Here is a 25,178-nt window from a genome sequence, read left to right as displayed (position 1 = left end):
AATTATAAAAGAATGATCAAAACACTGTTTAGTTTTAGACCGAGAACATGTCAACTAATTGTATGAATAAACTACATTACAAATACAGAACACTTGCCTGTTATGAGCCAAAGGAAAAACACCATGATCTTCAAACTGACAGTCCTTTTGTTAAAACGTTGCAATGTTTCTTCTCCCTGCATCTTCATCATGTACATTTTCTTTGTGATAATGCCACAGAAACAGCTTATCACTCAAGGAGAAGTATATGATCTTAAGTCCTCATGGTCTCAGACTCTCACTTCCTGCATCCATGCTCTTCAGTTGCTTATGTCACAAAAACTTAATTTACAATAATATGTCATAATGCTCGAGTGCAAATGCTGCAAAAATCACAAGTTACAAATGCATCACTTGGACGAGACATTTAAGATTATTATGATAAAAAAGATTTATTTTACGTGCAATGCAGTCGACATCAAAGTGTCTTCCTCTGAGGTTTCTGGGTATTAACGCTATTTCGTTCTCTAGTTCTAATTTTACAATTGTAGAACTACTGGAATAGGTCACTGCTGAAGTGAGCTTCTTACATTTATTTATATGCAGTACGTGACAAACAACTTCAAATAAAGATTTTAATAGGACTTGAAACAGGATGTGAATGAAGCACTGTTTCTGTACAGAGATTAATAGTGGACAAAAGCTTTTCACCATTTACATGCTGATAAAACACATAAGAGATAAAATATTCTCTATTATGGTAAACAGTGAGATATGGGTACATTCTCAGTGCTTCTGTAAACATTCACACTTCTTTCACACATTTTCTGCACTGTTAGTTGAGAATAATTGCTCATGGTAAAAACATCTTCACACCGCACAATTCACTCATAAGGCTTGTGCTTACTTACAGACAGATAAACGTGAAATACACAACATGAAAAATGCATTATAATGAAAGATGATCTTCCTGTTAAATGTGAAGGAATGTCAAATATTACACCAGTCTTCAGTTTCTCCAGTCTGCAGGACTCTCTAGACTTCATAAAGAGACTTAAAGAGTCAAAGTGTCAATCAGTTCACTTTATGATCTTCTTCATCATCATGAATATCCATGAGGCTCCTCTGTTAGAGCATCTGGGCCTGAGCTGGAGCGTTCAGGAAAATCACCGAGGCGTTCTTATAGTCTCCTTCTCTCCGTGGACACATCTGAGTGAAACAATATCAAATACAGCAGAAAACATTTCATCACAATTGGACACCAGACACAACATCATCATGAGTTGTGGCTCTGCGGTAAAGATCTACATTGCTGCACTCCATGTAATTTCTTATTAAAGCAACTGTATGTACGTTTTTTTTCCTTGAAGCATTAGTTTTACAACATTTAGTCAGGAAAAATGCATCTGTACTTTGTATTTTCATTCTGGGAAAAGTAAACTTTTACTTCACTATATTCAAAAGCATAATTTCTCACTTTTTATTCCACTACATTGCATAGATAGCATAACGTTTCTCGTTATTTCCAAGTGAAGAATGATCATCTTTCAATGAACCGGTTAACCGTTTTTTTTTTTTTTTGGAATAATGTACACAGCTAATACTTCCACAAAAGAAGATGAGCGTACATTAAGAATGTAAATAGGGTCTTTTTTTATTTAATGTTGATGGTAAGAGAACAAACTGCACTTACTGTGAGATTATCATTCATTTCATTTGTCCCTCGATGTTTCTGCTTTTTCTTTGCAAAATGAAACAAAGAAAAAAAAAATGCTCAGAAACATAAGAGTGCATCCTTTTTATTCTAAAGCTAAATGAGGTTAAATTAAGGAATACAGAATCTTATTAATTAAATTAATTTATAATACAGGGGGAAAAAACACAAAAATGACAAATAACCTTGGAAACTTACTACATAGTTGCCATAACTTCCAAAGTGCCAAAAATGCAGTCATCACCAGCAATACGACCCCACACACCACAAGAGGAGACTCCCAAACAGGACGCCTGAACAGACATGATCAGAATCAGAATCAGAAAGAAGATGTTGCAGGATGAAGTGCAGTCCCATATTGACTGCATATTGATGTGTTAGTCAAATACCAATTCACCAATATATATGACACAGCTGATTGCTAAAATTGTTTTATCCATGTATGAGAACTCAACCATGAGGAATTACACAGAAAAGTGTGTAGGAGGTCACCTGTGGGGGTCATTTGAGCTCATTACAGATTGATTCCTGACTGTTGTTTTCAGATTCTGGAGAGGAGACGCTGTGCTCTCTGGCATAAGGACAGAAATCAAATGCAACAGCGTTGAGCAGAAATGTTTTTATGCAAAAGATCAGTGATGCAGCGTGGCAGAAACTACATAGCAATGTGCCTGTTTCAGTAGGTTTCTCTTTTTTGGCATCAGTAAACAGCACTCGCGTTTCTACAGAGTAAGTACGTGTCGTGGCAATTTTCTATTTCAGTAAAGGTATGAGACAAAAGTCTTTTGAATATTTATTTTCCTGCAAGAAAAGGTGACAGTCATCCAGTCATCTAAGTTAACTGCAGAGTGAGACAAAGAGGCAACACCCCAACTCAACATTTATACCTTCATCAAATGCAGATGCTTGATCTCATCCAATCATAATGCATTTAACATATATGTCCATATAAGGTGTCCAACTATGTCCTCCAGATGAGTTTTTAAGAATTTAATGCAAATCATTTTCTAAGTAGCCAGGACGTCTAAGAAACTAAAATAATATTTCTGTTAATACACTTGTCTTGCACACATAAACAAATAGATTTCCTGTTATCTCTCAGCTCATCGAAAACTCAAGCATACTGAAGCAAACTGAGACAGTCTAAAGAACACTCTTTAGTACAGTGAAGCAAACAATACAGAAAATACAATTTCCTACATAAAAGTTTTTGTAGTATGGATGTCAGCTGTAATGTGTGTGACGTATGTGTTGTGGTTTGTGGTGTGACTGACACACGAACAGCCACCTTCTGTTGACCAGCTCCACACCAGTACTAGCCTGAATCTCTCATCTCCAGCTGCTGTATCGTCACTGTTGGGGCAAAATCGAATTGACTCTCATCAGCATAAGAGACAAACTCACTCTCAATTGTCTTTAAAAGGTTTTATTCTTTGCAAAGAAGGTCAAACATCGTACAGGATACAAGTCGCTGCAGAGTGTGACAAGGAAGGGAGGGCGCTCCTCCACTTATATCTCTTTTCCAAGTCAAGGTTACAAACTCTTAACAGCTGTACTTTTCCACACATGGCAAGAAAGTCAAAAACACACTACTATATCATACTTCTAAAGTTTGGTTCCCCCTATATTTAGGGCCTAGGTGACCCCCTAGGTCATGGACAGACGCCTATGGGTCTCCCAGTTGTCCCCCTCTCAACCCAATATGGCCCTGTGGATTTCTTGTCACCCATACATCTTATACTTAGGCCCCAAACCCATCTCTCACTTTGACTACACAGCAGTTCTAAGAAAACACATGCACTATATAATGTTCCATAAGCACATAAGATCATGCAAAAGTTCATTTGCGTTCAGTTTTTCATTTATCTAATGGAATACATCAGTTGTCCATCAATCTTCCATATAAACAACAGTCAAGCAGAAAAAGGCAAATAACAAAAATAAAAATTCTCTTGAAAATGAAAAACTTGATTAAAAACATTATACGTTTGGAAAAACTTGAGTTAATAGACAGCACTCTAAAATACTTTGAGTTTGGGTCACGATGTTTTCCTTAATATGAAAACTCATCTAGCTGCGCTTAGAAACACTTTCATTCTGGCTTTAAAACTGCAAACTGTTCAAATGAAATGGTCAGAACAGAGTAAGTTTTAACGCATGACCAATTTTAGCTGCAGAATGAAACTCCCATAAACACAGCTTTGGAAAATGTCTTCAAGTTGTTTTTCAGCATCAGTTTTTGCAAAAGGAATGAGTAAAGCTTACCTGGTAGATCACCAAGAACAAGAATGATTAGAAGAAGCAGAAGAGTCATCGCTGAGGTTGAGTGTGATAAGGCCCTCTTTCCTAAAGACAGCTGTTTTGAGAAGGAATATTTCTGTATTCACTCCCACTCCCGTCTGCCTAAACTATGTCCAGATGTGGGAGATGTGGGATAAGAGAGTTTGTTTTTTTTAACCATTTGTGCAGCACCATACTGCAATTGTGTTCAGTGCTAAATTAATATAAAGAGACTGTGGCCTATAGTTATACACAACTCTGTTTCTGGTTTCATTTACACTCATAAAATAAAATGGTTATTATTTTTCAATGTTACTTTTATTACAAATTATATTTTTAAAATATATCTCAAACACAAAGATTTACTTCAGATGTGATTACCTAGATTTGTTACATAGAATAAAACACTACAGGATCACTGAATTTTTTAAAGGCATTTAATTTGTTTCAACATCTTCCAGAGAATTTTACAAAAGTAGAAAAATGAAGGAACAAGACAAGAACTTATCATAAATGACAATTCTGTCAAAACATATATTAACATTGAGAGATCTACAGACAGTTGTTTGTTTGTAGCTGTTCTGTAGTTGAGCTGCAGCGTTTGGTCTTCATATCTGTGAAAAACAAACAGGATTCATCAGAGCTGGTCACAAGTAGTGCTCACTGCAGAGCCAAATGACATCCAGCTCCACCTCTGTGGATGTAATGGGTGGAGTTATGTTTAGCGATAGGGTATGGGTAGGGTTAGGTGTGTTTGGAGTGTCTATCTGCACCCATTACGTCCAGAGATGGGAAGCTGGATGTCAAGCTCCTCACAATGGCTCTGCAGTGAGCAGCCTCTCCAGCTGGTTGCAAACTAATTTTGCTGCCAAAATAAAAGTCCAATCGCTATCAAAATAAAGCGTCTCCAACACTTATCGGCTAAACGAACTGGCCAATGCTGATAATTTAAAAATGCCAAATGATGGCTGATATATCGGCATTGGCGATATGCATAAGTCCAGCTCTAATTATGCAAACATGTGTCTTTTGCAGAGATTTAAAAAGTTTATTGGCAATTTGATGATGATAATGACTTTACATCAGATGTACATATCTCTAAATGAATGGCAACTGAAAGCTTATCTTGAAGGAACACGAAACACAAAATATAAAGCAATGAATGTTAACCTCAGGCAATTCTGTGCAGCTGCGTATTTCATTGTACAAAAATTAATACATGACACAAAGGAGGAAGTATGTACTGCTCTATCTATTCACTTTTCTATATTAGGCAGCCGAGGGTTTATTATCGGTCAGTTAGAGAGCTTCTCAAGAAATTAGTTTATACTGAGCAAGCAGTTTAGAGTTGATTTTTTTTTTTAAGGATCCGGGCATGATTCATATCTGCTATTTTGGGGCTTCCTTTTCTTTTTTTGTTGCCTGAACTATGAGTTCATATATTGTTGCCCCTTTGACACATACAGTCTTTACTGGTAAATCACCAGCAAATTACAGTTAAAAGATCATGTGTGAACAGGACTTTTTCAAAAAATACCAGAAGCCATTCTGGCGATTGTCAAGTGTGAGAAGTTGTAACATAATCGGTATGTATCATGCTATGTGTGAACATGAACATCAGACACATGAAAGTGAAGTTAAATCATTGATTAGGTGTTACTGACACACATCCACCTGCTGTAAGAGGCACAGAGCAGATGCTCTCCTTCAGCCAACAAAATTGACGACCACTAGATGCAGAACGGTGTGAGCGAAGAGGAAATCAGCGAAGGCTCTCTCAGGAGAGACGGTCAGGAAATCTCTTTTATTCTGAGGGTTGATCTGGATGCGAAGACAGACTGAAGATAGAAGAACATAAAGACACAAATTATCAACAAACAAGACCTGGAAATATGAACATTGTTTGGTGAAGTTGGTGAAAGCAGTTAAAGTTTAGAGAACAATGGATGTTATTATGTTTGACCCATACCAATTATTATTTAGCTTTGCTGTTTTTAATGGTTTTATGTCTGCTTTTGACATAACACTCAAATAAATAAACAACGAACTAGATTGCAAATATATTATATAGTATAAAATAATAAAACAATGCATGTTTAAATAAATAATTATTTATAATTGTAATATAATAAAAGTATAAAACACAATTGTGTGTGTACTGTGTAAACACACACACACACACACACACACACACACACACACACACACACACACACACACACACACACACACAAATATTAAAGATACAGTGATATTATGTTCTGAAAAACATATTTAAATATGATGTTATAGACACACAACATGCCAACATTCCAAACAAACATGCAATGCATACATAACATAAAATACATACATAAATGTTTTGATTCTTGTTATATATGATTAAGTAAGTGTAAATACCAGCCAGAATGAAGGATCCCACACAGGAAATGAATCCAGATAAGAAGCTGTTGAAGGGAAACGTTCCCACCAGCACACAGTACAGGAACTGGAACACTCCGGTCAGCAAAATATACAGCAGATACGCGTCGATCATCTTCAGCTTATTCGGTGTGCTGCTCCTGTACTCCTCCACAAAACGCGATATAACTGAAAACACCGAATTAGACATGATTTCTGCAGGAATTGTGCACAGAAACCCTGGAAATCAAGCAGCGAGGAAATGAATGACGTGTAAGAGAGAGACAGATGTGCGTCCTCTAAATGTTCCCCACTGGAACTGCAGGTGAATTTTAGTTCCGGTGCTCGTGCAGCGTTCGGTTCCCAATCCTGGTCCTGGAGCACCCCCAACACTGCACGTTTTTGGTGTCTCTCTTATCTGACACTCACATTTGAGGTTTTGGAGTCTTCACTGATGAGTTGAATCAGGTGTGTTTGAATAGGGAGACATCTAAAATGTGCAGTGTTGGGGGTGCTCCAGGACCAGGATTGGGAACCACTGGTTTAATGCAAAGAAATGAAATACTCCAATCCTAACCACACATCCCAATTTTCTCCCAGTGTAAAATCCACTAAAAACAACCGGAGACAATTGTGAAACAAAAGAAGTATTGTAAAAACCACAACAACATAATTATCCAATAAAATCAGAGCAAAGATTATTCAAGATTATCACCTTATTAGTATACTGACTGTTTGAAACATCAACATTTCAATATAAATATGCTCACAAATTAAGATAAGAGTTGTTTCATGACATTTCACGCATTTCTTGTATTTTTGTGGCGCGGCTCCTTTAAAGACGCTGACGTCAGTGTTACAAAACACAAACACAGGCCTTTAAAGTGACCGTCTGTGTGTCAGATCCGGTAGCGAATACACCAATCTAAAGTATGCCAGTCTGTCGTTGGGGATTTTTATTGTATTATGTTTCATACTAATGTCTCCTGCAATGCAAGACGAGACTGACACAGAGTGAGTACCGAATCTGAATGATAATAACGTTACAGACATGAGATGTGAGTCGCTCATGTAACATTAGGTTTCCTTTTATTATGAAACACACTGTGTGTTTAACATGCGAATATTTCAAAATCCCTGTAGTGAATGATTGATATGAAGTAATAGAATAATTCATACATGCTCTGTTATGACATAACGTTATGCAAAGTCATGCTGAGCTGTTTACATCACTATAGTTATGGCTCGTTTTTTGAACTAAATAACAATCATTTACAGATTAACCTTTATGTGTTATTATTCCTTATAGGAGTGATAATTTTAAATTTAAGACTAAATTTAAATGCTAATGGCAACTTCCTTTCATATGGTATACAGTACAGTCCATAAATAGAAAATTATAATAAAGTGATGCTCCTAACATAATTTACATCTTAACCTTTCTGTCTAATTATTGGTTATAGGAATATAACCAATATAGATTAAAGTTTTAATTTAAATGTCAATGGCATTTACAGTGGGTACGGAAAGTATTCAGACCCCCTTAAATTTTTCACTCTTTGTTATATTGCAGCCATTTGCTAAAATCATTTAAGTTAATTTTTTTTCCTCATTAATGTACACACAGCACCCCATATTGACAGAAAAACACAGAATCGTTGACATTTTTGCAGATTTATTAAAAAAGAAAAACTGAAATATCACATGGTCCTAAGTATTCAGACCCTTTGCTCAGTATTTAGTAGAAGCACCCTTTTGATCTAATACAGCCATGAGTCTTTTTGGGAAAGATGCAACAAGTTTTTCACACCTGGATTTGGGGATCCTCTGCCATTCCTCCTTGCAGATCCTCTCCAGTTCTGTCAGGTTGGATGGTAAACGTTGGTGGACAGCCATTTTTAGGTCTCTCCAGAGATGCTCAATTGGGTTTAAGAAATGGCTGCAATATAACAAAGAGTGAAAAATTTAAGGGGGTCTGAATACTTTCCGTACCCACTGTATATGATGTACAGTACAGAGCATAAATAAAAAAAATATTTTATAATAAAGTGATTCTCCAAATGTAACATTTCTGTCTTATTATTGATTACTGGAGTATTCGTTTTTAATTTTAAGACTGAAATTTTAATTTTAGTGCTAATGTCAACATTGATTCAGACATGAAAATTGTATTTTATTATTATTATTATTATATATTTTTTTATAATAAAGTGATGCTCCTAACATTACTTAAATCTTTATTTAAAACATTTTTTCTTTTGTGTGCTTGTGTATGAATTATGCCCTCAAAGCATTATTAATACTGGTTTCATTGGCAGCAGGTGACAGGCTTGTTCTGTGTATAAAGGCAGATGAAGTAGCTCTGTATGTTCACAGACGGATGACATGGACAGTCTCATAGTGCCGCTCTCATCCATTCACTGACTTCATAATGATCTCTTTCTTCAGGCAGACCGCTGGAAACTGGTCTTGGTGGCCCTCTTGGAGACCAACATCCATGTCATTATTGAAAAGTGCCGAAGCTAAAATTCTTGCCTGTAAGATCCTCACTGTCCCCTTTTAATATTTATAAATTTTATCCTATTATAATATTTTATTCAGAATATAACTGAGATTATATTTTATTAAAATATATATTTTTTATCCTATTATTATATTTTATCTTATAATAATATTTTATTTTATTGTATTTTATCTTCATTTTTCCCAGTATGCCCGTTCTGCCCTGTTGTTCAGGTATCCAAAATGACATTTGGTCCAGATTTGTGACTTTGCCAAATCAAAACAGAATATGGACCCTTAAAGTCACCAATAAATCAGCACGCAAACATAAAGACGAAGGTAGAGTTTCCAATCTTGTACAGTTGTATTTGTAAGAGTTTTGCACACTTAAACATGCCTCCCTCTCTCTCTATAGGTGCTCAGACGCCCCTAGTGATGATCCACGGGTTTGGAGGAGGTGTCGGACTCTGGATACGTAACCTGGACGCTTTGAGTCATTCTCGACCCGTCTATGCCGTTGACCTGCTGGGCTTCGGTCGCAGCTCTCGCCCCTCGTTCCCGTCTGACGCCTCATTGGCTGAGGAGCAGTTTGTTACTTCCATAGAGCAGTGGAGACAATCACTGGGGCTGGAGCGCATGATCCTATTGGGACACAGCTTGGGTGGTTACCTAGCAACATCCTACACAATCCAATATCCAGAAAGGTATCTAAAAAAGCCTATGCAGTAAATTATAGTGCAATAATAGCAATAGTTTAATCTACTCACACTTACTTTATTTTAAAATCATTTCATGGAACACAAATGATATTATGCAGAATGTTTACTTATCTTTTAAACATTTCTTTAAAATATTTGTTTAATTTTATGTCATTAAATTAAATACAAAAATATAAATACAATAAAAAGTGTGTGTGTGTGTGTGTGTATATGTGTGTATATATATATATATATATATATATATATATACACTTACTTTTTTATGATGAATATAATTTATATATAAATTATTTTATGTGTGTGTGTGTATGTGCGTGTGTGTGTGTGTAAATATAATATGTATTCTAATACAAATAAAAAATGTGTGTGTGTGTATATATACAGTATATACACACACACACACACAAAAGTCAGAAAGTCAACTTTATTTCTAAAGCGCTTTATACAATAGTATCAAATTCACATTCTAATAAGTCAGTAGCTTCAGTCAGTTCAAGATTGATTCAAGTTCAGTTGCATAACTGTGTCAAATTCATCAGCTGTACATAGTATATATTCAGTGTATATGTGCATATGCATGTACAGTGTGTGCGAGTGCACTCTGAACAAGCAAAAGACTCATGAAAGCAGTGTTTTACATATTTCACATCTGTGTGTAGTTTGGCGTGTATGTGGCTAATTATTTTATTTAGAGTTACTATGCAGAAATACCATTTTTAGAAGAGTTAAAATAGTTTTGAAAGAAGTGTTTGCTTGTTTTGTATGTTGTGTGTGTGGTTTTGTGTGTAGAGTTTTGAGAAATGGAGCCATAGTTTCAAAAACTGTGTAAGCGTTTTGAAAAAAAAAAAAACTATAGCATTGTTACATTTTTATTGAACATGCACACAGTTCTGCTCAGCAGAGCATTTCTTCTGTGAGCTTTTCCATTTTATTTACATACTTACATAAGCTGGACATTTTGTCTAATACTTTTGGTAGGAGCTTTACTTAGCTTTTTCTGGTTTTAAGGTGTTAATGTTCTTTTTCTATTTTATTCAAGTGATGGGTTGGGGCTGAACTATTCATAAAGCATTGTAAACTTAAAAAAAAAAACAGTAATTAGACATCTAGAATCCTTCATCCTACAAAAAATATAATTTATATATAAATTATTTTATGTGTGTGTGTGTGTGTGTGTGTGTGTATGTGCGTGTGTGTGTGTGTGTGTAAATATAATATATAGTCTAAAAAATTAAAATGTGTATATATATATTTGCTTCGAAAAGTATTTGGACACTTAAGCCACAATTGAAAATGTATAAATATAAGGGATAATATGAAACAATAAATATATTGTTCAAAATGAAGACAAAAAGTCTTTTTTGGTTGTCAGACTTTGTGGACCATGTTATAATTGTTAATATAACGAATGACACGATCTTGACAGCAGTTGTGTTTTTGTCCACTAGAGTCAGTCACCTCATCCTGGTGGACGCGTGGGGTTTCCCTGAGCAACCTCAGCCTCAGTTAGAGGGGTCAGGAGGTCAAGGGTCAGAGGTTAAAAGGGTCTCACCGCCTCGCTGGGTGAAAGCTCTGGTGTCAGTGTTCAGGCTCTTCAACCCGCTGGCTGTCTTCAGAGCAGCCGGACCCTGGGGTGAGTATCAGCACCATGATGACAGTGACTTTGTTCCAAAACCTAGCATACTAACTGAAAAGTAACCTCATATTTTACTGATCTGGAACAATAATATTCATAAGCTGCACTCCTCACATGAAGCGCACAGGACATGCAACTCACTACTGACTTTGACAGTAATAAAAATAAGCTACATTGTCAAAAACAATGTGACTCTGTACCACAAAAGCAGTCTTAAGTCGCTGGGGTATATTTGTAGCAATAGCCAAAAATACATTGTATGGGTCAAAATGATAGATTTTTCTTTTATGCCAAAAATCATTAGGATATTAAGCAAATATCATGCTCCATGAAGATATTTTGTCAATTTCCTACTGTAAATATATCAAAACTTAATTTTTGTTTAGTAATATGCATTGCTAAGAACTTCATTTGGACAACTTTAAAGGCAATTTTCTCAATATTTAGATTTTTTTGCACCCTCAGATTCCAGATTTTCAAATAGTTGTATCTCAGCCAAATATTGTCCTATCCTAACAAACCATACATCAATGGAAAGCTTATTTATTCAGTTTTCAGATGTTGCATAAATCTCAATTTTGAAAAATTGACCCTTATGACTGGTTTTGTGGTCCAGGGTCACAAATGTAAAAAACCCCAAGATTTCTGATACTTATGCTATAAAGACGAGGCTGCTGATTAATTTTTTTTTATTTACAAAAACTAGGAGTGTCAGCGTAGTAAAATAATAAAATAAAATAATTATAAATAATAAATTCCGTAAATCTAATAATGGAGTGTTCTTTATGATTTACACTTTTTATGTTTGTGATTAGTGTTAATTATATTTTACTCTGAAATAAAAGCATTTAAGTCTTAGAAATATGTATATAGTTTCATAATTTTTCATAATAATTATTCATTATAAAACAATTCAAATTAATTGAAATAATATGGTTTACTTTTTTTTTTTTTATTACAACGAATTTAAGAATGCATTTTCTAGTTTGTGATTAAATAGCAGCATTTTCTACCTGATATAATATTTTAGAGCTTGACATAAGAGAGCTTGAGGAGCTAAACCATTCAGAGCTTTATAAGTAATTATCAAGATTTGAAAATGCATTCGATGTTCAATAGGGAGCCAGTGCAGTGCTGACAGAACCGGACTAATATGGTTGTACTTCCTGGTTCTAGTAAGAACTCTAGCTGCTGCATTTTAGTTAGATTAAAAATTTAAATATATATTGAGAACCACTTCTCTATAATAATCATAAAAATACATAACTTAAAAATAGTAAAATAGTCTGATTTGTAATTAAAACTGAGTATATTTAACAACATTTTTCTTGCTTCTTCTGCCATCTTGAATTTTTTACTGTGCTCGTCACAGTGCATTATGGGTTTGACTTCTTCATGAATCATACATGTGATTATGCCTTAAACTGGGTATCTAATGCTACTTTTCTCTTAATTTTAAAATACTGTCTGTGTAGGCAGCTTACTAGGTTTTGGGACATGAGCAGATGAGCAATTTGCTTTGATTGAAGTTGATGATACTTCAAAATCAAGTTATTCAAGACATCATCACGTCACATGTGTTCATGCAGGTCCAGGGCTGGTCAACCGATTCCGTCCCGACTTCAAGAGGAAGTTTGAGGATCTGTTTGATGACGATACCATGATGCAATACATTTACCACTGTAACGCTCAGAACCCAAGGTACAGTCTTTCTACAGATGCATTCTCCTGAAGATGCAGAAGAAACTGTATATTGAATTGTCTTTTCCTCACAGCGGTGAGGTGGGTTTCAAAGCCATGTCTGAGTCGATCGGCTGGGCCAAGAGGCCGATGGTTCAGCGTGTTCATCTGCTGCCACCGTCGATGCCCGTCAGCTTGCTGTACGGCGCGCTGTCCTGGGTGGACCCATCCACTGGAAAGACAGTCGTTCAGATCAGAGGCAAAAGCCCCACCAGCGTCACAGTGAGAAATGATTGCGTTTGCAATGCAGGACACTTTCTAAATTCATTGGTTGGAAATATTAAAAATGACAGTAGTTTCTCTCTACAGCTGATCGAAGATGCTTCCCATCACGTCTACGCCGATCAGCCAGAAGAGTTCAACCGAGTAGTTGAGAGTATTTGTAATACAGTAGACTAAATATGATGCACATTGGTTTGTAGGTGCAGGTATCTGTATTTTTGAAAGAGGTCTGTCCAGTGTTTGTGGGATCAGGTTGATAGAAACATTTAAAAGCTAAGCTGTTCTCAGACCTTGTCGCTTCATATTCAGATTGTACTGTTTGTGGCCTTTAATGTGGAAAGGCTCAGTGATTATACTGCAGGATTCAATGGAAACTGGTTGTATTTGTATTTTCTAACCTATCCATCTTATTCTTCAATGTGGAAGTAAGCATATGGGCGAGACTTCCGGTTCATTAGCCACTGTAGCGAAATAACCAGAAGAATAACAACGTGCAGTAAACGGTAAAACTGTTTGCACTACAAGCCAGTGTGTTCATAATTAAGATAATACATTAAAATAATATGGTAAGACACACCAATTTGCAATATCAAGCAGCAAAACGAGCTGTTTTGCACCGCTAAAAATAGCTGGACGCGGATGAGACCGGAAGCCAGACTCCTAAAATTCACAAACGGCCGTGCCCGCTCTTTTGGAAAAAATAAGGTGGATGTTTCATTCAGATTTCTTTTCAGTCATGCACTGAGAAAGTCATGCTGTGTCATGAATGCATTGACAGTGTTTGGACAGTCATATCGACTAAAAGAAGAGATGTTTAATAATTCATTCAGCATTATAAACGATCGTCTGTTTTTATAATGTCCAGATCTCATTACATTGGTGTACATTTAATAAGAGGTGCCTGCATTTGTTTGTCTTTATAGACTTTTTATACTGCTGTAGTGATTATTTTTTATGTGTACTGTATATTTATTTAAGCATTTTATGTATATAATTATTTGCGCATCAGTGTGGCATCACCCTGATCCAAGTCTGTGATTCTTACACGTTTTGTTTATCATGATAATCTTTAAAAATTAACACAACTTTTATGAATCCTGAAGCCTAAATACAATCGCCAAAAGCAATTAGCTAAAGTTAAGCTATAAAGGAACAACAACCTCTGCAGTCCCAATTAGCCACTTGCAACCACCTTTTTCAAGATTCATAAAAGCTTAAAAAAATAAGGAATAGAGAATCACTGATGTATATTATGTTGTAGAATAAAGGTGAAAATATCTTAAGCTTGTCTTAAAGGGGTCATGAACTGAGAAATCAAATTTCCCTTGCTCTTTTGACATATAAGAGGTCATCCTGTAAGTTTCAAAACTCAAAACTTTCTTGTTAGTTTAAAAACAGCTTTTCCTGTAACCAAGCTCAGAAAACAACTTGTTTTGGAATGTGCCACTTTATGACGTAATAGTGCAGCGAAAGCCCGCCTCTGCAACTGTCAGCCAATCACAGCAGTGGGCGTTTACTTGCGAGTCTTGAATGCGCCCCTCCTATAAAAACAGACAGTTCTGCAGAGAGGCTCAAAAACAGGATAGAAAATAGCCTATTACTTCTAAATTATGATGTTTTTTTATTGTAAAATCACACTAACATTATAAGTGAACCACAGAGAACATTATAAAATAGTAAAAAAAAAATGCAGTTCATGACCGCTTTAACAGACCCTAGTGCTGAAATTTGTTTTCTGAATTTTGGCCCAATAAAATACGTCATCTCTGCAGCACTCTTAATTTGTTTCTGAGAGCTTTTCTCTTTCCTCTTGTGATTACAGATAAGTGTCAGTACCAGGCGCTAGACGCACCATTTTGCTTTTTGCCTATATACTATATACAGTATAGTTCCTACTATTGTTAAATTGGCAAGTGAAAGAGTATGCAGTACGCAACAATAAACGTTTCAAACAGAAGTATGCTATACTAGTATCATGGCCTTACTACATCACAAATATGATTGTTTTGTATCTCAAAACAATTGTGTGCCAGCATGGCAGTCTAATCAATATAAAATGGTTCATGATTTAAAAAATCATACCTGATATTTCTGACTTGTTCGTCATTCTAAAAATGGAATGCATTTCAGTGCGAGATACCACATATACAGTACTCTGCAGTGTTATTCTTGTACATCTTGACAGATGTAGTAGGTCATTCAGGACAGGTAAATACAGAAAATACACAGACCATAGATTCCATACTGCAAAAATAGTATAAATAGTATGCTGCTATGGCATTACAAACATATTTATAAAAATAATGTTCTTTTTAGCAGCATCATATGACCCCTTTAAGCCAGACTAGGAAACAAGTTGAAGCAGGGGTGCAATGCAGAAAAGGATAAGAATTTAGATATATAAATTATTTATTTATATACTCTACTTATTTATAAAAACACTATGGTGTCCATGAGTGAATTAATGTGTGGTAAACAATTTGAAATGCAACACTCTTAATTTAGGCACAGGTGTTTGGTGTGAGCGGATTGTTCAGTAAACCTCTTAAACAACAGGTTCATCTCATCACAGATGACATTTGTTCCAATTCAAACATAAGGGAGTGTTTTACTTCATCTTTCCAAATGAAACACACAAGTCTTGTCAAGCAGGCGAAAGAAACATCTTCAAAAAAACTACCACAGAAATCAGAATATGGTGTTAATAAAATGCTGATTTTTAAAGAAAAAAAACCATAACGTAAATAATACAAACATACATAAACTACTTTTACCTCCTTCATAAAAACCTAATATGCCATGAAGTGTAAGTGTCTTCATATTAGGGGTGTGCGATAATGACAAAAAATTATACCGATAATGATAATTAGACGCTATTTTGCTGAGCGTGTTATTGTGCTGGTATTTTGGCAGGTTTAGGACTGCCGTGGACAGCTGACTCCCAAAGCTTTTGATGTTCTTCATATTCTGTGCGGTGATTAGTTTGCAGGAGTTAACAGAAATGTACTTTTCCAATAATTTTACATTGATTTTTACTTTTTATGTGCATTTTGACCTTTACAAGGCCACTAACCTAAATGTATGCATCATATTTTGTGTCAAATTCGTACATTTAATCAAGCAATTGAAATAGTAAGACACTATAGTGCAGCTACCAATCAAATTAAATCAGTATCAACAAAATTTGTGGTTGCAATGCAGAGGTGGCACAGAAGCTTCATCTGGAGTGGCATTTAGATGCATTCACACAGGCTGTTTAATGCATTTAACCTGCAGTTACAAATGCATAATTCATGTTTTGATGTTTTAAAAACAAAACGTTCATTGGTGATATTTGAAATGATTCTGGGGGGAAAGGGAAAATGTACTTTAAATATAAACCTAAAATCACTGCATGAGTGAGTCAATGAGTCATTCATTCAACTGATTTGTTCAAACACCGTTGTGTTGCTCGGAGACACAAAACAGTTCTGCTGTGGCTTCGTTTGAAACAGTAAGTCAGTTAATATTAACTTCTTGTTTATTGGACTGTTTTATAAAATCAATATCACATCTGCAATCGAACTGATATTTGGAGAAAAAACTACTCTGTGTGATATTAACTGTATCAGCTGATATAAATATAAAAGACATATAAAAGTCATACAGGGACATATTTGCCCCCTTGTCTTGAATTTTGGGGGAATTCTAAATGTATTTTAATAGACTAAATCATGCAGTGATAATGTGAACTCTAAATATGCTTGCGCATTAGTCTAAACTGCATCTCATAGTGTATGCGTGTACTTTCTGGGTGTGTTTTTGTTTGGTTTTTGCAATATACGTGATCATTTTCACATCGCATATCGTTTAAACAACAATTACGATATTTTAGATGAACAGTCATTAAATAATTGTAATAACCATGTGTTAATATATAAGAGCTTACTTTTTTTCAGTGGCAAATAGAAACACTTGATCAACTAAACTAAACAACAGTTAATACACACAGTAAAGCAAATACAGTTTTTTAAATAAATAATGTCTAAAATGAAATAAAAACTAACTTCAAATTAGGGACATACAGTAGGAGCGCTCTTATGTGAAAAAGAGGGTTATTTCTTTAAAGACATAACCATATGGCTCAGCATAAACTACTTAAAAATGGTTTGTGCAGTTATAATGCAGATATAATACTGTGAAGTCTGAACAGCAGACTGAATTCACTGGCTCTCGTGAACGTCGATGTCGGCCACGCCGTGCACCTGCGACAGCTGTTTGCAGTCCAGAGACGCCACCAGCTTCCTCTTGCCCGCTATCGTGGGGATGAAGTGCTCCGTCACAGTCACGTTGGCATGTTTGCTCACATCACTGAGAGACAAGAGAAAGAGAAGACATGGAAGAGTTTATTAATATTTAGAATTAGCTTTAATTTTTATATGATCGGTTCTCATTTTAAGTTTAGTCATTTTCTTATGTTTTATGTGTTTTTTGTCATTTTTATTAGACATTTTCTAAATATCTAATTTTTATTTATGTCAGTTTTAACAATTTTAGTAGAGCAAGAGCAATGAACTGAATTGTGTACAGGTCAGTGTTATTTAGTATTTTATATTATAATATGTATTTGTATTATAGTTTTTATATTTATTATAGTATAGTTTTATAGTATTTATTAATACTTAGAATTAGGTATTTTTATATATTAATCTTCAGTTTTGTTTATATTTCAGTAATTTGATTTTTAGATTTTTTCGTTTTTTCATTAGTATATTATTTAAATATTTTTTGATTTAGCTTCATATTTATATTAGTTTAGGTTTTAGTAATTTTAGTACTTCAACTTAAACTCTCTTATTTTATTTCAGTTTATCGATTTTTTCAATTTTATTTTAATTCAGCTTTATTCCAATTAATGAAAATAATTTTTAATATTTTTAGTTGTAGTTTTAATTAATAACACTGGATCCTGTGTAAAGTTTAACCATAATTCGGAACTATTTCTAACTATTTCCTGTGGAAATCAACCAAGATCCTAATGGAAATTCCTGCAGGATTTTATTATTTTTGGATATTGTGCAACGTTCAACAAAACTCTACTTGTATTATACTGGAATAGGGAAATCACAGAGAGCAGTTTTAAAAATTTCAAACAATTTTCTTTAAATATCCTACAGGGGCATTTTATCCAGTCCATAGTCATAATAGTCCTGTTGGGAACTTTGTGCTCTATGGGATCTAGTTTTTGTGTTGTGTTTTGTTTTGATTCCGTAAGAAAATTCCCACTAAGATCCTGTAGGATTGTTTTCAAATGGTAGAATTCTGAGGAATCCTGCACACATTCCGTTCTAAATAGTCAGGATGACTAATCTTGATGAATTGTGAGGCTCTTACCCGACTCTGATGGGATGGAGGTCTCTCAGCCCCAGTCCTTCCACTCGGATAACCACATTACGGAGAGTACAAGGCAGAGGATTTGTGAAGGTGATCTTCGCGGACGTCTCCTTGCCCACACATGACTCTCCTATAGGCTACAACAAGAAACAAAGCACATTTACAAACCCTTTCCAATTTTAAGATGCAATAAAAGTATCTGCAAAGTATTATTGTGGTCAATTTTGGGAGTAAACACAACTGTACAGTGGTAAAAGCAGCTGACGGCTCTGGATGTCTCACCTCGATGTGGAGATCAGGTGTTCGGAGCCTAAAGCTGGTCTGATTGGCCAAAACCTGCTGGGTCTCACTGACCCGTCCTGACAGGGTCAGCATGAGCGCGGCCTGGTCCACCAGCTGATTCTGATACTGTGTGTATGGCAGCACCCAGTCAATGATCTTCTCTAAAGGACGTAAAATAGACATGAAGAGATTATCAGCAATGGTTATGAGCTTTAGACGTGACATCCCTCAGTATATACTGTACTCTGCCTATTTTTAAATGCTATATGGATTAAATAAATAAAATAATTAATAAAATGTTATATATTTTAATTTTTGTATTATATATATATATGGTTTTTTTTTTTTTATTTATTGAATTTAAAATGGTTGTAAGAAATATTTTATGGCAAATTTAGTAGCAATTTAAATATGTATACATTTATTTTCAGCACTAATACAAATTTGAGTTATTTTCTAAAGGATGTAAAATAGACAATTACAGCAATGGTTATGTTTTTACAATTTGATATAAATACATATAAAAGAAAATAATTTTGTTTATTAATGTTTTATTAATTATTTTATTTATTTAATTTAAAATAGCTAAATTTACAGTAAAAAAAAATATGTATGCATTTACAAAAGTAATACGAATGTGAGTGGATTATTGTTTTCATGAAAATGTAAACACTACAAGTATACAATATGCAACAATAAAGGTGTGATAAACTTTCACATGACCTCATTATGTTGCCAGCTTAATTCAGCAAATTGCATCAAGTTATTTCAGAAATGAATGCGCTGTTTAAGTACAAAAATGACTACAAATAAAAATAAATTAAATAAATGTGATTAGCTTATATTTTATACGGAAAAGCCTTGGCAGTCTTTATTCATACAATGAGAAAATATTTTTGATGTGGTTTATCACATTAGAAATGAAAGCGGAAACTGTGTATACTATGGGAAAAAGTCAGAATTGTGAGACATAAACTCAGAATTAAAGTTTATAACCTGCAATCGTGAGATATAATCACTTAATTGTGTGAAATTGTGAGATGTAAACTCAGAATTCTGAGAGAAAAACTCAAAAGTGTGAGATAAACTCACAATTAGTTTGTAACTTGCAATTGTGTGTGTGTGTGTGTGTATATATATATATATATATATATATATATACAGTAAAAGTCAGAATTGTGAGATAATAGGTTGCAATTACCTTTTTTATATTTTTATTTCATGGCAGAAAAAGCTTTCATCATATACTGCCCACAGTTTGCATAGTTAACTGTAGTATGAATGAATAGTATGCTAGTATGCCATTCCGAACAAACCCAAACTCACCTTCCTGTGGCTTGAGCTCCACATTAAGCGTGTCCTTCTTCACGGTGTCCTTCAGCACGCCGGTGTAGTACATGACCGCCACCTGGCTGTGGAGGGTGGTTCTGCGCGGCTGAGAGCTGGTGTTCTTCACCACGATCTTCAGCTGAGCGTCTCCTCCCATGCGTGGACCTTCTCCCTCCATCATCACCTCCACCCGCACATCCTCAGCAATGGGACTGGAGTAGACGTCGGGTTTACTGCCATAGCGACAGGCGGTTTCCACGGCGATACGCTCCTCCTCTGAGTCTGATGTGACGGATTAAAAAAAGGAATGTACATATATCCCACATTTTTCAAAATGTACACTTTTCTGTTGAGTAGAATAAAGAAACTCATACAAGTTTGGAACAAGTTGAGGGTGAGTAAATGATGAGAGAATTTTCATTTTTGGGTGAACTGTCCCTTTAAGTCTATTGTCTCGTTTGTTTATATTTTGTGTAGCTGAGTAACTGAGACAATGCTGATATTGTTTCCTGTGGGTGGAACTCGGTTAATTTAAACTACCCGTTTGGAGATAATGACAGGTATTTTGGTGAAAAGGCTGAGTGATTATGGCAGAGGAAAGTTAAGCCGTTTATCGCTGATTCAAACGGGTATTGTGTTTTCTGTCCTAGCCATCACTTCTGCTCGGTGTTATATGCACTGGTAAGACAGCATTGACAAAGAACATGAATTTAACTCCTGATTGTATGGATAAATCTCACAAAGAAAGGTTATATTGTTCCCTAAAGGTAAAAAAAAAATTATATTTTTTTATATAAAATAAAATACTAAAAAAGTTTTTTTCTATTTGCTAATAAATCATTTTCTTTTTTTATGTATATATTTGAATGTATATTAAATTAAAAATTATGTTATAATAAATAATACATTAAAATAATTTAAATAACATCTTGTATAATAAAGCTTTTTTATTAAAGAAAATCACAATGTAATAAAAGTAATTAGTTTTATATACAAATAGTTTTTGTGAGATTCATTCATATTAAAATATATTTCTCATACGAGTGTTCTCATAATTTTAACATCACATTATTTCATCATTATGTACATATTGGCCCTGATATATTAAGTAATATTTGCTCAGGGCCTCTTCTTTTGACAGCTGCTAGTCTGTATTTCATGTGTTTCTGATGGGTATAGGCAAAACGAGACACTGAGATTGATGTTTAAAATGTGTGAAAGAGTGTGTGTTTCTCACCTTCAGGATATTTGTAAAGGTGTGTGATGTCGACCCGCTCGTCGGAGCCCACCGCCTTAGTGCTGATGCAGTGACCGACAGCTTTCTTCTCACTGTGGATCTGACTGAAGGTGCTGTCCAGGTTCCTCTGCCAGTAGATCTTATCACTGTTCACCTGCAGCAGAACAAGCACAAGGTTTAAAGCTGAAACTCCTTCAAAGCAACATGAATGTCAAGATAAATGCAGGTTTAAATGCAAACTGAATCTTACAGAGGGTCTAAAGAAAAAAATTAACAAGGAATGCCAGCACGTCTGTCCTGTAGCATATTCACATTTAACAGCATCCACAAGCCTTTTAACTTCTGTACTGTGATATACTCAGAGTGAAACAGCAATTCATTTTTCGTAATTAATGAGAAAAAATTAAAGCAAGCAATAAAAATACATTTTGGGTTATCAAATAAAGCTGAAATGCAATAATATATGAATATTAGAAGAAAAACTTAAAAATTACAAATGTTGCCTTGGCAACTAAGTAAAATGAAGTAAGATTTAAGTTGTTAAAAATTAGTATAAAATGACTAAAAAGGTATAAAAAGTATAAAAATTACTAAAACCGAGATAAAAAATTAAAAGCCAAATAGAAATACACACACACACAAAAAAAAAACACTTAAAATAAATAAAACTAAAAAGAAAAAGAAAAGCATAAAAGAAAGCTAATCTAAAATAGTAATAAATACTATAAAATAGCATATAAATAATACTAAAATAACACTGATGATGTCAGCCAAAAAGGTAGATTTATAAGAAGCTAGCAGGAGCAAGCTGTTATATTCTAATGCATACATTTTTAATAAAGAAAACACATGCACAGTTGCATGTGCAATTACAGTATTTTCCGGAAAATAAGTTGCACATGAAATTAAGTCGTAATGTGTCAAAATTGCATTGTTAAAAATAAAAAACAACACACACACACACACACACACACACACACACGTTGCATCTGTGCATGCCACATTTTATTTTAACATTCAGAAATAATGAAAATAAAAAACCTGTAAATAAAACAAAACTTTTATAAATATTATAAACACTATAAACATGTATTTTAGTTATTCTCACTTCATAAATGTAACCATATTCGGAACAGAACAGGAATTAAAATTATAAGAATAAAAACAAACAAATTATAGTGGCATTCATTATTAACAACATTTATTATAAACACAAAGTCTAAACGAATATTTTATATTCATAATAGATTCTAATATATTTAGCTTTGGAATATAAGTTGCAGTATGTATCAGATAATTAAAAAAGTGGCTTATATTCCAAAATATGGTCAAATGTAACTGGTGCCCATTTCTTAAATAATTTTCAATGAATGTGTATTTTTATTTGTCTGCAGTAAATTTTATTAAACTAAAATTCACTTTTCTAGACAGAAAGGATGTGTGTGTTTTTTTTTTTATATAAATATTTAAAGAATTTGCCACTGATGATTCAAATGCGAGTTTTGAGAACTGTAGAGTAGCACTTGTTGTTTGTTGTTTCTCCGATCACAAATGCGGACAAATGGTTTTATGTTTACGCGGCGCGATACAACACATTTCATTACACCAAATACGCAAAATAATGTTCTTTTTAGCAACATCATATGACCCCTTTAACATTGATGTGTCTGGACTCACCTCAGCGAAGACGAAAGGTGTGTCGAATTTAAGGTACACCTGTCCAGAGCGGATAGCGGCCAGTGATGCCGGGCCGCAGCGGAACGTCCCGTGACTGGTCTCCTGGGGTGTGGAATCCACGGCCTGCCAGCCACCCATACCAGGAGGCAGATCCGGACGAGCCATCCAGCAGTCATTCCAAACATGGAAGTTCCTGTAGGAACAACAGAAGAAAAGAGAGGAAATCAGGGATTCAGAAAGATGTAATAAAATAATGAGTAATGATATACCGATACAACAGCAGTCTTGGACTTATTCCATGAAAAAGCACAAATGCTCACCATACAGAGTCCGAGTTGAGATGATGGATTGGTTCCATGTTCTCATCAAAATACACATCTGTTGTCAAGGACACATCCGTATCATGGGCAGACTGGAAATTAGTTACGGAACGGGTAGGAATACCTAGACATCTCAATACTGGGACAGATACAGAGAGAAAGAGCATGAGTTATTCATTTTTTGTAAATATTCAATATAATAAAATACCCTTCCGTACAAACATTTGGGCTTTTTGGAAGAAAGTATTGCTTTTATTCCACAAGGATGCATCAAACTGAACAAAAGTGACATTTAAAATGTTACAAAAGGTTTATATTTCAAATAAATGCTGTTCTTTAAACTCTTCTTTTTTTATTTATCAAAGAGTTCTGAAAAATTTGAAATGTATCAAATATATGTATCAAAAATATGAAGCAGCACAACTGTTTTCAGCACTGATAATAATAAGCAATGTTTCCTAAGCAGCAGCAAAGCCACTAGAAGGCAAGCCTGCAACCTTTAGCCAAAAAAGCGTAATGGCTAATGCTAACGCTTCCGGTTTGCCAGTATGTAGGAAAGGAGACCAGAGGCCGTTTTATTTATTTATTTTTTGAATGGATGTCAGTGGAGGAGAGGCTTCACTATGCTGAATAAACAGCTTTTTAGAGGAAACAGCTCATCGTTTAATGAATCGACAGCCTTTCGGCTAATCTCCCACAATTTTTTCACTAAATACTTTTGGATTGAACTTTTTTAGATTAGATATGATATTTTAGATATCATTAAAAAAACCTTTTGAATGCTAGGGTATATCATATCAAATTAAACTATTGTGACAGTCTAGCAATAAGTGCACGAGTCTCATGCAGAGTCAAATACTATTAATATCTGTGTGTGGAATGAACAGTATGCAGACGAGAGTATTTTAAACTGAAGTTCTCTACGGGGGTCACAGTGCTGCTAACTGAGTTCAGCTATGAATGTCACAGGACTCTGAGTGCAGTAAAGATAGCCTGCGACTGGCGGCTCAATAGCATATTTTATTGATTTGTGAATTCCTATGACATTATATACCCTCCCAGTCTCTACGATATTAGATTTGACCATGTACGTTTTGATGTGTAAAACGTTAAAAGCTGATTGCAGAAAACAGAAAGCAACCTTCAATTAACAAGACTGACTTCTGAAAATGTTTACTACAATGCTTTTTTGTATGTCAGTTGTTTGTGATTTGTAAAGTTACTAGTTAAAGGGGTCCTATTATGCTTTTTCACTTTTTCAACTTTAGTTAGTCTGTAATGTTGCTGTTTGAGCATAAAAAAGATCTGTGAAGTTACAAAGCTCAAAGTCTAATTCAAAAGAAGATATTTTATTTAACAGAAATCACTTTTCAAAAACTACAATGAGCAATGTTTGGACTACAACGCATATTTTCCGGGATTTGTGATATCACAACTATCGACGAATGGGACGAGACCTGGTTGAGCTGCACTAGAGAAGGCAACGGGTGTTATCACGATGTCGGAGACAAGCTAGCTTTCCCAAGGCAGACGAACTTAGAGTGGTTACAATCATCTGGGTTTAAATCGCGCTCAAATTGATTTGATTTTGACGCAATATTTACACTGAAGCTCGCAGGCGGCTATGGTAAGGGGCATGACATTTCCCGTCCAGGCGGCGAGTGCTGCCAATCACAACACACACTGGCCCACCTAACCAATCACAACACACACTGGCCCAGCTAACCAATCACAACACACACTGGTCCATCTAACCAATCACAGCACA

The 25,178-nt window shown here is 34.9% G+C and overlaps 3 protein-coding genes across 5 annotated transcripts in view; 1 reads left to right on the top strand and 2 right to left on the bottom strand.

Annotated features, from left to right (window-relative positions):
- Positions 1-3,962: 3,962 nt before the first annotated feature.
- Positions 3,963-6,776, bottom strand: dad1 (defender against cell death 1). 2 transcript variants are annotated; one of them, XM_016453777.1, is made up of 3 exons: positions 6,374-6,776; positions 5,638-5,811; positions 3,963-4,587 (listed from the first exon to the last, which is right to left on the bottom strand). In XM_016453777.1, exons 1-2 carry the CDS (start codon positions 6,582-6,584, stop codon positions 5,681-5,683), a joined length of 342 nt encoding a protein of 113 aa, XP_016309263.1. In that variant the 5' UTR covers positions 6,585-6,776; the 3' UTR covers positions 3,963-4,587; positions 5,638-5,680. The 2 variants fall into 2 exon arrangements, with proteins under 2 accessions (XP_016309263.1, XP_016309262.1); XM_016453776.1 differs by having other exon boundaries at positions 4,383-4,587; positions 5,648-5,811; positions 6,374-6,774.
- A 477-nt stretch (positions 6,777-7,253) lies between these two features.
- LOC107663512 (protein ABHD4-like) lies at positions 7,254-13,682 on the top strand. 2 transcript variants are annotated; one of them, XM_016453738.1, is made up of 8 exons: positions 7,254-7,387; positions 8,822-8,910; positions 9,110-9,214; positions 9,291-9,579; positions 11,043-11,227; positions 12,820-12,931; positions 13,006-13,192; positions 13,280-13,682. In XM_016453738.1, exons 1-8 carry the CDS (start codon positions 7,353-7,355, stop codon positions 13,367-13,369), a joined length of 1,092 nt encoding a protein of 363 aa, XP_016309224.1. In that variant the 5' UTR covers positions 7,254-7,352; the 3' UTR covers positions 13,370-13,682. The 2 variants fall into 2 exon arrangements, with proteins under 2 accessions (XP_016309224.1, XP_016309225.1); XM_016453739.1 differs by lacking the exon at positions 7,254-7,387 and having other exon boundaries at positions 8,829-8,910; positions 9,084-9,214.
- A 3,101-nt stretch (positions 13,683-16,783) lies between these two features.
- The window catches only part of LOC107663528 (protein-glutamine gamma-glutamyltransferase K-like), a 31,698-nt gene continuing 23,303 nt past the window's right edge, over positions 16,784-25,178 (bottom strand). The window contains exons 8-14 of the mRNA XM_016453760.1: positions 23,411-23,549; positions 23,091-23,283; positions 21,414-21,567; positions 20,174-20,458; positions 18,848-19,008; positions 18,566-18,702; positions 16,784-17,542 (exon numbers count right to left, since the gene is read on the bottom strand). Of these exons, the coding sequence (XP_016309246.1) occupies positions 17,395-17,542; positions 18,566-18,702; positions 18,848-19,008; positions 20,174-20,458; positions 21,414-21,567; positions 23,091-23,283; positions 23,411-23,549 (1,217 nt within the window). The 3' untranslated portion in view covers positions 16,784-17,394. The remainder of the gene's footprint in view (positions 17,543-18,565; positions 18,703-18,847; positions 19,009-20,173; positions 20,459-21,413; positions 21,568-23,090; positions 23,284-23,410; positions 23,550-25,178) is intronic.

The sequence above is a fragment of the Sinocyclocheilus anshuiensis genome, unplaced genomic scaffold (assembly GCF_001515605.1).
Source record: "Sinocyclocheilus anshuiensis isolate Anshui unplaced genomic scaffold, SAMN03320099.WGS_v1.1 scaffold2181, whole genome shotgun sequence".
Taxonomy (NCBI): domain Eukaryota; kingdom Metazoa; phylum Chordata; class Actinopteri; order Cypriniformes; family Cyprinidae; genus Sinocyclocheilus; species Sinocyclocheilus anshuiensis.
This window is presented reverse-complemented; position numbering and strand designations above follow the sequence as displayed.